General features: G+C 31.4%; 1 protein-coding gene across 1 annotated transcript in view; it reads right to left on the bottom strand.

Moving 5' to 3' along the window:
* The window catches only part of LOC139527673 (somatomedin-B and thrombospondin type-1 domain-containing protein-like), a 50550-nt gene extending 36405 nt beyond the window's left edge, over nucleotides 1–14145 (bottom strand). The window contains exons 1-2 of the mRNA XM_071323258.1: nucleotides 12975–14145; nucleotides 300–506 (exon numbers count right to left, since the gene is read on the bottom strand). Coding sequence (XP_071179359.1) covers nucleotides 300–506; nucleotides 12975–13251 — 484 coding nt within the window. The 5' untranslated portion in view covers nucleotides 13252–14145. The remainder of the gene's footprint in view (nucleotides 1–299; nucleotides 507–12974) is intronic.
* Nucleotides 14146–14536: the final 391 nt, after the last annotated feature.

The following is a 14536-nucleotide window of genomic DNA, read 5'->3' as shown; positions in this document are numbered from 1 at the left end:
AATTCTGGAAAGGATTGATAAGTGAAGTCTTGTATGTATCCATGATATAATAAATTAAGAAGTAAAATCTCTGAACAATTTGTACAGGGACACTGATATAAACGATAATAATTTCCCACCAGGTGTGACCCCAATTTTTTGTCTACAAAATTAACAATCCCCCTCCCCCAAACTAATACAAAATATGGTAGTTGTAACATCTCCTTTATTTGATGCATTGTTACATGACCATACTAGTTTGACTTTATTAGTTCGGTTCATTAGGATGAATGCTGCTATCCCTATGTTTAACCACAAACCTCTCAATTCTCTAGCTGAGTATTCTACACTTTGTATATCTTCACAGTTCTCATTATAGCAGACCCTCTTCTGTCTCTGATGACCACAGGGTTTGCCACCATGGGCTGCTGACTCTTTGACATGACGTTTACGTTTCTGGATACCCTTGCCACATTGACTGTCACACTTTGACCATTCAGTCCATGTACTTAGCACACAGTCTTGTCCTGCAAAAGAAATCAATATTTAAACAAAAGGTTTCTTCTAGATATATACTCAACACAAGATAAGTAGAATTATTCTCAACACAGAATAAGTAAGACAAAATATATTTATGGACAACAGGAAAAATACATCATCTGCTTTAGTTCATAATCATTACCAATAACTTTTTTTATCCAATTTCCTTGATATCTTGTAAAGTTCAAAGTCATTTCGTATTTGGAAAGAATACATTCATGATCATCATAAACATGTCTCTTCAACTTTTTCAGTTGTTATGCATTCTTGGCATTCAAATATCTGACTTTGAGCGTTCCTGATGAAGGAAAATCCAGAAAAGCACTTCGGACGCAGGAAATTTGTTACTCATTAATTCCATTTTTTTCTTGGTCAAATAAATAGAAGGTATAAAGTCAGTAAATGTGTCCCTTTATGTAATATAAAGCTTTGAAATGTTTCTTCATAAGGGGATACTAAAAATAATATATAGTACATTCATTTCAAGGTTTTCTGTTTTTCCTCCAAAAATATCCTTTAAGGCTACAATACATACTACATAGTCTTATTATGCAATGTTTTAACAAGTAGTACCTGAATGACCATACCCATCTCTATTTAATAAGTCTGGTTTTGAAAATATAGTTTACCCAGTTGTATACATGTCTATAACCCTTATATTATGGAAACATTTGAATTCACACACAATCCCTACTTCAACCTGACTCAAAAGACCACTTTACTGTTAAACAAATATTGACCCAGCATAATTAATAGGGATTAAAAGTCAACACCCTAATATTTATAGACAACTTAGGTAATAAATGATTGTGTAATTATGATAAGATTAATGAAGTTTGACAGGTAACCTTGATTACAGGTGAGAAACATAACAGGTGACCTATGTCAACATGTAACACCTGTATTTAGCTAATAAGACACCTTATTTAAGCTAAGTAGTGTCCTGTATTGATACCCTGCATTTTTGCATACAGTATTAACACAATGTAACAAGAATGCTTGTGTTGAATGAAAACTTGGTTGGCCAAAATATTGTATTACTGATCTTTGTGGGTTAAAATATTGTCTCACTGATCTTTGTGGGCCAACATCTAGTCTTACTGATCTTTGTGGGCCAACATCTAGTCTAACTGATCTTTGTGGGCCAACATCTTGTCTTACTGATCTTTGTGGGTTAAAATATTGTCTCACTGATCTTTGTGGGCCAACATCTAGTCTTACTGATCTTTGTGGGTTAAAATATTGTCTAACTGATCTTTGTGGGCCAACATCTAGTCTTACTGATCTTTGTGGGTTAAAATATTGTCTCACTGATTTTTGTGGGCCAACATCTAGTCTTACTGATCTTTGTGGGCCAACATCTTGTCTTACTGATCTTTGTGGGTTAAAATATTGTCTCACTGATCTTTGTGGGTTAAAATATTGTCTCACTGATCTTTGTGGGTTAAAATATTGTCTCACTGATCTTTGTGGGCCAACATCTTGTCTCACTGATCTTTGGGGCCAACATCTTGTTTTATTGATTTTTGTGGGTTAAAACATTGTCTCACTGATCTATGTGGGTTAAAATATTGTCTCACTGATCTTTGTGGGTTAAAATATTGTCTCACTGATCTTTGTGGGCCAACATCTTGTCTCACTGATCTTTGTGGGCCAACATCTTGTCTCACTGATCTTAGGGGGGCCAACATCTTGTTTTATTGATCCTTTTGGGTTTAAATATTGTCTCACTGATCTTTGTAGGCCAACATCTTGTCTCACTGATCTTTGTGGGCCAACATCTTGTCTTACTGATCTTTGTGGGTTAAAATATTGTCTCACTGATCTTTGTGGGTTAAAATATTGTCTCACTAATCTTTGTGAGCCAACATCTTGTCTCACTGATCTTTGTGGGCCAACATCTTGTCTCACTGATCTTTGTGGGTTAAAATATTGTCTCACTGATCTTTGTAGGCCAACATCTTGTCTCACTGATCTTTGTGGGCCAACATCTTGTCTTACTGATCTTTGTGGGTCAAAATATTGTCTCACTGATCTTTGTGGGTTAAAATATTGTCTCACTGATCTTTGTGGGTCAAAATATTGTCTCACTGATCTTTGTGGGCCAACATCTTGTCTCACTGATCTTTGTGGGCCAACATCTTGTCTCACTGATCTTTGTGGGTTAAAATATTGTCTCACTGATCTTTGTGAGCCAATAACTTGTCTCACTGATCTTTGTGGGCCAACATCTTGTCTTACTGATCTTTGTGGGTCAAAATATTGTCTTACTGATCATTTCTGCTGTTAACCATTTCTCTCTATAAACCAATGATTAATCATTGATATAATTCAAACAAAAAAAACTTGAAGAACAATAACTCATATAAGGAATCAACTAACAATTTCGACCAAGTCAACTTTTAGTAGGTCTAATATAGCTGATCATTTTTGCTTTTTATTGCTCCGCTCTATCTAATATTGCTTTTAAGCATGAACAAAATTTAAAGGCCAATAACTCTTACAAGAAGTTGCTTGACTAGTTTATAGATCTTGTGTTTTGCTGCATTAGATCGATTTAGGATAGCACGATATCCAGTGTCATTGCCTGCAGTATTAAGGAAAAATGGTATGAAAAAGCTGACAGCATTACATGTAATATTTTCAGAATACAATGTTCTAGTTAAGGTTCAAACTTCGGTGTCCTTGGTACTCTTTTGTTGTCTAGCTAAGCCTTAAATAAATGAATGGCCTTATCCTCATGCTTCACATATTCTACAGTTCACATTCCAGACACAACAGTATATTGATAAATCTAAATTAATTTTGGAAATTTGTTCTTTTGATAAATGATAGTTAAATCTTAAAAGCACCTCCTGAAGTTAATTTTCAATATAGCAGTCTATAAAATCTTATTAAAATTTTCTAACTATGATTGGATTTCAAAAATACAGATTTACTGTAAGATGACCCTTTAACCACATACCAAGATTTGAGAGAAAAGGAACTTCTTAAATTTCTCATACAACCTTTAATAAACAATTTGTCAATTGAGACTTTGTTAAAATTATGAGCTGTTAAAATTGATGGTTTTTATTAAATATTTTTGTGGTTATAGGGTAAACCACATTAATGTAATGAATCATTATATCAAGGAGCATTTTTTATTATAGTAAAATAAATTTGATCCTTGATTAAAATTTTGCATAAGTTTGCTTCTGTTTGAAAACATACAACAGTAAGGAAAGACTGGGGGCATTTTCTTTTAACTATCATAAGTACTAGTAAAGTAATTACTATTAAACTCAGATCAGATCAATATTAGCACTATATTGTACAGGTTAACTGATCACTGTAAATCAAATACTAATATTCAGTTATACATTTTAATCAAATTTGACAAACATAAGTTTGTAATGATGTGCTAGTGTAACAGTGAATCTTTTACCACTGTACCCTATCCTTTGAAAGAAATACACTAGTTTACACCCCCCCCCCCCCCCCAAAAAAAAAAAAAAAACCAAACAACAAAACAAACAACAACATAATTTCCTTAGAGTTTCATTTACACAAGAAGACAGAATCATGCATTTCACTACCATCAGTTCTACATGTGGGAATAAAAGTACACATGCACAAGGAAAGGGCTAAATCTAATCAGATATAAGAGTTACAAGAGCACTTATGTACATGTATATATAGATAATGACAAAGAAGAGTGATGAGGAATTGTGCCAGATTTATAAGCATTCAGGTAGCTAGGATTTTCAGTAACCAATTCCACCATAGACAACAAGTGAACATAATAAAAATAAAAAAAGATCATCTCCCAAAAAATACAAGTATGCTTTTTAAATGAACACCTTGAAAGCATTATCCATAAATCAAAATAACAGATTGAGATGGGGTAAGATATAAATTCAAATTATGATCAGATTATGTCATTCACTGCAATATCTTAATAAATCTTACAGGTGTAATAAGGCCAGGCTTATTCATTTCCTGGTATGTTCTGAAGTTATTATTTAGACAAGATTGCAACCTGATAGTAAAACTACCTATGGTGACAGTTGTATAAATCAATATAGGAAATACACCTTCCTCACTCAGCTAGTAGACTTAGTTAACTAATATGAATGGTTTTTCTTCATTTAAAAAAAAAAATCAGCAAGCAATTCACATGCACTTCAAAAAACATTATAAAACTGCATTCAGGTAACTTTGGAGTTTAAGTTAAGCCTTTTGCCACTTATGAAATATTGTAATTATACCTTACTTAGACACACTCATCAACAAACTGCTCAAATAAAAACATAATTTAACATGACACTTTGTGTAAAAACTGAGTTTATTCATTTAACAGCTGCTTAAAAGTCTAAAAAGATATCTGTTAATTGCCTAAGAGAGGTCATTTACTTTTGGTTAGCTTTGTTCATTTGAGAGTATCTACAGACAGATAATTTATGTGTAACTTGCAGGTGGTGGAAAATATATCAAACTTAAAATGGCATTTAATTGTACCCAGATATACCTTTTATATACCTTGACATATTTAAAGACTTCACACAGTCACATTACTTCTGTATAAACTCATGTGGAGAGATTTCCATTCATAAAACCTACTACTCAGTAATGCACTGTGTTTCACCTAATAAACCCAACATTCATGAATATATCTATCCTTGAATCCAAGGTTTATCAGGCATGTATATCACAAAATAAAACCTAAACAGGAGACATGTACAGATATATATATAACAAGACAGCAACGCAAATACACAATAATCATGAAATCATACAACATCTTTTCATAACAAATGGTTACTTGTTTAATTAGTACAGTAATTAATGGGCGTATTTTTTTATTTCAAACATATTTCAACTTATATTAAATTTGGATTCAGAGTGAGATTATTATTCACAATATAATGAAATATTAATGCATTTAAAAAGTCTATTTATAGTACTAGCTGCCATGTTGATATTGGTTCTTTACATCACAAAATGGAATTTTTACTGTGAACCTCAAATGAATTACTCACTGAAGTTAGATTTTGTTTCAGAAGAGGTTCACCAACAGCAGCTATTGACAGAAGCAAACATTCTTAAAAACCCATAAAAGGTTTGGATTAGCTTTGCAGTAACGTGGTACATGCACACAAACACACACTCTCTCTAAACATGCAGAAGATAAGTGTAATTTTAACAGGTGTTTGGGAGTGTTTATACACCTCTACTTATTAGTTAACCATGTGGAAGTCATGTTTTATTAGCTTATCTGTCTGGAAATCAAATAAATTGAGGCTTCAGAAGATGGGGTGATGGTACACACAGTATTAACTAAATTACAGACATTTGCTGTGATGATAAATTGTTGCGAATATTTAAATAAAGGGCTAATAACCTCTAAATATATTTTTTTAAATGAAATTACTTTTTTAATTCTTGCAAGGTTGAATAAATTTTTTTAGAAACTGAACTTGCTATGGTCATGTTATAATAAAGCATCACATGTTTCAAACTTTTCAGGGTTTTTTTTTACTGATAAAAGTGATATTGTTTTCATATATATTTTTCTAAATCTTTAATAAACTTAATAAACCTTTAAACATAACATAAATGAGATGAAAGGCCTGTCTTCCTAAGCTGTTAGTACTGCAACCTTCCTAAATATTTAGATTTTCTTATCACTGACACAACTTGAAAAAAAAATCCATTACTTATAATGTCATCACTTTAATATACATCATAAATCATAAAAGATCTAAATATTATGAAGATAATAAAATATTTACAATTTAGCATGCATGGATTGTGTGCTCTTTCATCTTGACTACACTTATCATTAAGATTTTATCACTTTTACTTAAAGTATATTTTTCCTGTTTGGAAGTGCCAGGCATTGGGAAAATATTTTCAATCCAAATAAATACCAACTTTAAACTCTATAAACAGTGTTGCCTTTGTTCACCATTTGACTGTTAATGACCACACTTATTTCTGTATGTCTATCTACATTTTATATTTTTAATATATATATGTATATTTATTTTATTGAACTTACTAAGTAATTAAAGTATATAAGAGTTATTTCCCTTACATTTTTCATTTAGGTTTATCTCCCCTCTGGTTCATACCACAGACGTGAACTGACATAATTTTTAAGTTTTACTGAGAGTACTCTAATGATAAAATGGGGAAGCTTTTTTTTAAACTTTAATTTAATACTAAGTACAATTAATCATTTCTGTATCAAAACTAACCCAATGTACTTAATTTTTAAAGTATATCTGATTAGTTAACACAAAAATAAACCAAGACCAAACATAATAATTGATAGAAAGTCAATTTTAAAATATTTTAAATCACATTCATATTAAAAGCTTTTAAGATGTGGTTTGACTTCTGGAGGCACAATAAATTATGGGCTGTCCAAAATCCACCAATGATCACAGGAAAACAATTTCTTATACAATTCTAAATAATACTAATCCTCAACACAATGACCTATTGCATACAACATACTGTCTAATTACAGGTCAATGTTTATTGCTGTTTAATTCTTTCCATACAGAATTACTCACATGACACTATTCACCTGAAGACTGGTATTGATGGGCAACAGACTTAACCAATCATTTTCAATTTTACCTGAATCCTTAAATCTGATCATCTATTTACATCAAGGTGAATATTAATCAAAGTAAACTATAATTAAGTTAAGAAAAAGCATGATTCTGAATAATTTAAAAAAAAAAAAAATACTCATAATTATATTTACTGAAGTTTCTTATTACAAAATTTCATGTTAGGCTTATGAACTTTAATATTTTGCACTGACAATTCATAGAATATTCAAAATCAATGTTACATTGTTCATCTGACCATAGATCTATACATCTATAATGCTCTATTATTCAAAAACCTCAAAACCAGTGTTTATTTTATATTTAAAACTGAGTGCATACATTTGTATGAAAAGGAATTTAGGTGTGCATCATTCTTTGTAAAGGTAACAATTTGAGCATTTTATTGAATATTGATAAGTCACCGAGTTTAACATCCCCCTCCTAAACCCTCCACTTGGAACAAGGTTACAAGATAAGCAAAAGGATAACAGTTACACATTATTAGGTCAAATTCATCTTCAGACCTACATATTCTGTTGTTCCCATGAAAGCAGCCTTGCAAGTTAAAATAGATATGGATCAGTTCTAAAACTTTACCCTAAAAAACGACCAGAGCAACAAAGTCAGGTCATCTTACCTACATTTAAAGGTGAATTGTTATGCAAACAACATGTGGTCAAGAACATAATGGGTCAGAACATTTACTTATACATCTGTCTGCAATCATCTCAATGAATATATTTTAGACATTTTTAGACAATGGCAGCTCCTGCTAAGATCTGCTAAGGGCAAAAGATATGTTAAAGGTACTACATGTAGTAAAATTCTCTTTCAAGCTTATAACTTCTTTGACGGACATCAGCTTATTACAGATTCCATACCGATATAAACAAGTTAAGACTTTTCATATTTGTAACAAGAGGAAAACTATAAAAAAAAGTTTCAGATTTGTCATAAATTTGTGTTGAGTCAGAATTGTCAAGTTTCTGACAGCTGAGTCAAAAGTGAAAAAAATGTCAGAACCTAGTTTAATATTCAAAGCTAAATAAATTCATGTAATTAAAAACAGGTCAGTGCAATATATGATCTAAATACTGCAGATTCTAGCATGCAAACAAAATATCAACAATTGAGATTGAAAGTTATACTCCAAATTTATCAGAAAAATAAAGTTTCTTATTGAATCAAACAACCTCCAAATGATCATTCAACTACACTGAAATTAAATAAGGATTACAGCTCTTTCATCAAAACAAATTTGGACAAAAGTTAATCTTCTGATTGTTGAAAATCTATCAAGCTATTTTTCATGTCCCCACCCTAGATACCAAATGAGACAATTTTGCTTAGCACACAATATTTAGATAAAGTATGCAAGCATGTTATCAAGGTTGTGGATATGATTAATTTACCACTGTTTGCTGTTGTCTTAGGACATGAGTCTTTATTATTAAAGTAAACATTTATTAGATTCATTCTGGTGTAAATATTGACTGAACTACTGTTATCTGTGTAAAAAGAATAAGTTGATAACCCTGGTCGTGTGTTATCACAATATAAACATGCAAAGTGTCTGATCTATCAAAAAGTACACTGTATACATGTAGTTTAAGTACTTAGGTGTCTGAAGAAGTCTTTTTATTTATCTCTACAGCATGAAGGTAATTATCTCAGAAGATTTTCAAAAATTACTGAATTTACACAGATTTTTTATGCATTTTGAGTATTATTAGTGTTAATTAGTTAAGTAAAGCTGCAGATTAACCCTAATTTTTACCTACAGTGTATGGTTTATCACGAGGGAACAGTTTATAGTCTGATTTGCAAAATTTCCCTCTGTCTTTTAGTTTTAACATGTACAATCTGTGACTTGTAAATCTGATGCTGAAGAGACGAATTATAAGACTCAGTGGCTATTATTTCAAAACATGCACAGGATGTAAGTTTAAGCATTGTTAAGTGCAATCTTTTAATTGTCAACAGCATATTCAATGAACTAAAGAAATAGCAAGAAGTCTTGAATTTTTAGATACTAAAATAGACCTCGATATTTAGATTAGTTTCCTGTTACCTATTCTTACATCTGACTAAAACTTATTTTATAAACAGTTTTACTGTGTGTCTGTTTATTCAACACCAGCTATAGGTTTCGGTAGTCGGGAAATGGAGGGGTGGTAACAAGTTCTCATAAACATCCTGCATTTTTGTGTCTCTCCATAGTCAGGAACCTTAGATAGTCTTTGATAGTTTTGTGTTGGTTTTTTAATTTGGTTCATTTGTATGTTTTGCAATTTAGTGTGGTGGCCATTTCACTGAACTAGTATACTTAGTTGTTTAAGGGCCAACTGAAACTCTCCTACAGATGCTGGATTTTCTCGTTATTTATGGCCTTGGGCTGATCTCTGGAAGGGTCTTTGTCTCTTTGACACATTCTCCTTTTCCATTCTCTATTCTTTCAAAGTGTGCATACTTTTTCCCTGCAGTTTTTTTCTTTTTTACAATGTTTTAGTAAGGATTTATATTCATGTGGTCCAAATTAATGTATTTTGTATATTTATAAATGTAGTTTATATTAGTTAAATAAATGTATTATAAAACATACAAGTTACTTTTAGCTTGTGGCTAGTTAGTACAAGCATAAATGGCACTATATAAACATGAGTTTGTAATTTCAACTTTCCATATATTTATATACTAATCCAATCTCTTAACCATACCTTCCAAAAGATTATCATTGAGGCATGAATTTTTAAAATCATAAGTTAATCTTAAAATGTACCTAACATTGCTCCTGCATAACCTAACTAACAGGTGTTACACAGGGCAGGAAGAATTTCGTCCAGTTGGGGCTTAAATACATGTAAAACCATATTTAGTTCATGTGTCAATGAATAAAGAACTTTAAATAAATGTTTAACTGATTAAAAGTTAAATAATCTTATAAGTTTACACATGTTCTTAACTTTTTTTACTATATGACTATTCAAACTCTTTCTATGAATTATGAAATTTAGAAATCAAAATAATATTTGAGATATTTTTGAATAATATCTAACTTTTTGGCAGTAATATGAATTATAACAGAAACTTGGTAAAAAGTGCACTTGAAACGTCAGTGATCACAAACTAGTAAACAACAAATCAGCCAAATAACTTGATCAAAATGTGTATATGATATTAAACTATTCCTTAGTCAAAATAAAAGTTAAAAAAAAATAGGAAGACAATCTAGACTAGTTTCCTCCAATCAGGGATGTTAATCAGCTAGGGCAGAATCAGATTTCAGGATAAGAACGTAATAATGTGATTTACATGTAAATGTTTATAAATTTGTATCTAACCTACATATTTAAGCTAAATTCAAAGGCTAACGGCTGGCTCAAGAAGACATCATTCAATTCAAAAACATTCTGATTTAAGTCAAATGGTCTCAATGCTTTTAATGCTGCTTGTTATATAATAACAATTAACAATTTATAGTTTTTGGTTTGACCTTAGACAAGGACATAGAGGGTACTGCAACAGATTCTAAACTAAATATACATGTTTTTGAAGTTTCTATCACATAGTTTTCTTTGTGCATTAATTTAACTATTTTTTTCACAAATTAACATGATTAAAACTTTAAATAATAATAAAACCAATTTCATTTTTAAAGTTCGGTCAAAAAGTTATACCTTTTTTAGTGTTTACACAAGATATTTTCGCTTAACACAAATTTGATTTTCTTGTCAATTTGATATAATCGTTTAATAAAACCATTTTATTTTTTCATTTTAAAACCATCAGTTGCTTTTCATAAAATTCATTAATATTCCATTACCAGAGTTGCTTCTGGTCTTTTATCTGACCTGATGAGGTCTAATATCCATCTTCTATGCTTCATTAAACTTTGTGTTAGATACAAAATGAAAATCTTCCACTTGTCTGATTTCAAACCAAAACTGACATGACTGACCATTGCTGACCAATAATGAGTTATCATGTTCTGGTCACAGTTAAGGTGTTTTTGATGGACACTGGACAATAAGGACAATTTAATCTTTATATCTTATCGTACATGTATGTGACATCATTCCTTAGGCTACTGCATGGGTCTTTTGGTCAAGCGGTCAAAATGATGTCCTATACTTGTCTATTATCTACATGTCTGGTAAAGAGCTTTGTCAAGTCTGTAGGTTAACAAAGATGCACTTTTATCTTTTAATTTTATACCTAGGTTTCAATTGCTACCTTAACAGATGTGCAAGGTTAATACTGTTAATAATAAAGGCGTTAAACTCAAAACACCCCAAGATCAGCAACATATAAACACTTTATTTGATCCTTCTACACCATCGAAAACACTAAAGAGTGTTCACATTATTCATAAAACTTATTAAGATGCAATTACATCACAAATTTATCAGAAATAAATTTCACTGACATAATGTGGAAAACAAAAACAAAGGATGTTGTTTGACAAAGAAATAAATCAAGCTTCAAAGGATTTTAGGTATTGTTGTGGTAGAACTTGGGAGGATAACAAAATCTATCAATGTACAAGTAATTTTCCTCCACCCTCCCCTAGCTACCTTAATCTTAAGTCAACAACAAATCTATTACACATACAATGACATAACTGTAAAATATGTAATTAAATTTTGTCAGGTAAGTCCTAACCTGCCCCCTGGACATGACCGGATCCTTGTTATCTCTCCAAAGATAGATGGGTGTATCAAATAATAAATATATCATACATTGCCTAATCATATTGTCATTTATTTTAATAAGATTTGTAAATTTCTCAACTACAGGTGTTAATTTCTCATCCTTTTCCAATGGAACTTGGCATGTATGTAGCTGCATTTTCAGATTGATTATTTTTCCATTGTAACATGATTGACAATATTTGTATAAACATTCCAAGAGTTTTTCTAAGATCAAATTTACAATATTTTTTCAAGACAATAATGTGTTAAGCTTCATGTCATCCTTGCCGAACATCTTTCCAAATAATTCTGTTACAATTTCATTGCAGGTAAAAAGAAGATTTTATCAGGTAAAAATAATTGAAGATCAAAGTGACATGACATTTTCTCAGGAGATAAAAGAGTTAAGTCTCTGTCAAAGTATTTGTAAAATAAATAATGTTATTTTATGTGATGTTTAAAGACAATTACTCTATGTACTCAACAGACAGCTACTAAAAGTCGGCATTGTTGCACATACAATTTGTGTATTGCTGTTCAAGTGTGGGTAATGAACATAATTTGTCATTTTCAACTGACTGATTTTTCAAGAATCAATTCATCACAAATTCTTGCTAGTGGAAAGGTTTTTCACATATTAGATTTTCTCGCCAATAAAGACTTTTCCTCTTGAATGGGTATAAAATAGTTGCTTTTCTTATTAGATCTTGTTTTTACAGTTGAATTATTGCAATATGAATACGGAAATTACCCCCAACTTATTCACACGCACTTTCTCACATCCCGGTTTAAACAATCCCCCAAATTACCAACAAAACCAGATAAAGACCCAAATTTTGAAAGGAGGACGGTGGCTCTCTAAACTAGCAAAGTTTGAGGGGAACAGATGCAACATTTGCAATACCCATATAAATGTAGCCCCATCTAAGAGAAGCCGTCCGGGCCGGACACCCCTCCCCAAATAAATCTAGTGACAAAGTAAGGAATTCAATAATGATTGTCTTAACATAATGCAAGTTGGGTGTACTCTACTAAATATAACTTCACCTTTGATAAATTACATACACGTGTGCTATCATCTTACGCAAGTGCGTCTCATTTGCCAAATACATTTTTGTACACACTTATACATACTATAATGATTAGAAACACTCACCTCTTTGATATTCACAATAACTTTCATGGTCTATACAGCAATCATTCATTGCTCTACAATTATCATCGCAAAAACATTTTGATTCATTTACGTTGCCGTCCCTTCGTGGTCCGAAAGCATAGCACGTGTTATTTCGTCCAGGGCAACAGAAATTCACATCTCTGCAAGTCTGGAATCTATTAACTGTCCGTTGTGCCGTTTGTGCATCTGTGAGACTGGAATAAAGCACTACTGACAAAATGAAGCAAAATAAAACGGCTGATAATGATTTCCACATAATGAAACGATACAAGTGTAAATTCCTGAATATAATAAAAACTTTTCAAGAGCTAATGCAAACTACGTATATTTTTGTTGTGGTGCATCTAGTTTCAAATTTACGAGAAGTCTGCCTATTCCCTAACTTAAACACTGCAGACTCTCCGAGTTTTTTGTTACCAGTGATAAATACCGTGTCTATCAGTACGAGCACACGCTTACACAGGGGGCGTTTCAAAACCGTTGAAGATGATGATACCTATTAGTGTAAAATTAATAAAAAAAAATATCCTCAGAAAATCAAATGTGGTGTTGTTGATCAAACGATAATCTGAACTAAATCCCACGTCCACGGCAAAGTCCCTCTGTACAAATTTATGGTTTTCATATGAATGGGTACTTTGTAAATAGCAAGCGCCTTTAATACTGCCCACCTCATACATATTCATAAGATTGACAGATGAAAGTGTTATTTTTGCAATCAACTAAATGGGTGCTAATTCAATCATAACGTTTGAAGTTCTAAAATTAAATCCCATTGTTTGCCAGGTGTGTGACCCATAATTAAATGTACATTGATACTAATTAAATTTCATACGCTTTGTTTTTTTCCTCGAACAAAACACCAAAAGGTCGACAACTCTGAAAATATTCAACTTGTTAATGGAAGATAGTACTGGGAGAGTACTGGACTGACTCGAATATATCTTACGAGTTTGTCTTCGTAATCTTTCACGAACATTATATAATAAGTTCAGTCATATTCGTCTTTGAATATTTCGGTTCATCTTTATCAGCTAGACCTTTAAAATACTATCTTTTTTCTTCCTTCAGTTTACATAATGTCTCCAGAAAGTCATATCAAAACGATATTTAAAGTTGAATGTCAGTAGGAAATTTGATGCATTCTTGTAAAGATTTTCTGTGTTGATTAATTATTAGGATGATAGATGAATGAATGGATTAATGAAGTTGTACATCTTTTAAACAAGCGTTTTATTCATTTAGAGATGTATAGTTAGTCTTCGTGTTTCAAAAAATGACATATAATGAATCAGATTATAAAAAAAAAATGCTTTAATTTCAAATATAAAATGTACTATTTTGGTTTTCTTCATTAAATGGGAACCTAATATTTCGGTTTTTATATATTCTTTTAATAAAATTAATTTCAGCGTTTAATCACAATAAAAAGTTTGTGATCATATGTCCTTAAATTGACTGGTGTTTTTCACGAATGGTGTATTTAGTCGCCTTGTTAGTCTGGGTCGATTATACCCAGACAACAATTGACGAATGGGACA

Source organism: Mytilus edulis, chromosome 6 (genome assembly GCF_963676685.1).
Source record: "Mytilus edulis chromosome 6, xbMytEdul2.2, whole genome shotgun sequence".
Lineage (NCBI taxonomy): Eukaryota > Metazoa > Mollusca > Bivalvia > Mytilida > Mytilidae > Mytilus > Mytilus edulis.
This window is presented reverse-complemented; position numbering and strand designations above follow the sequence as displayed.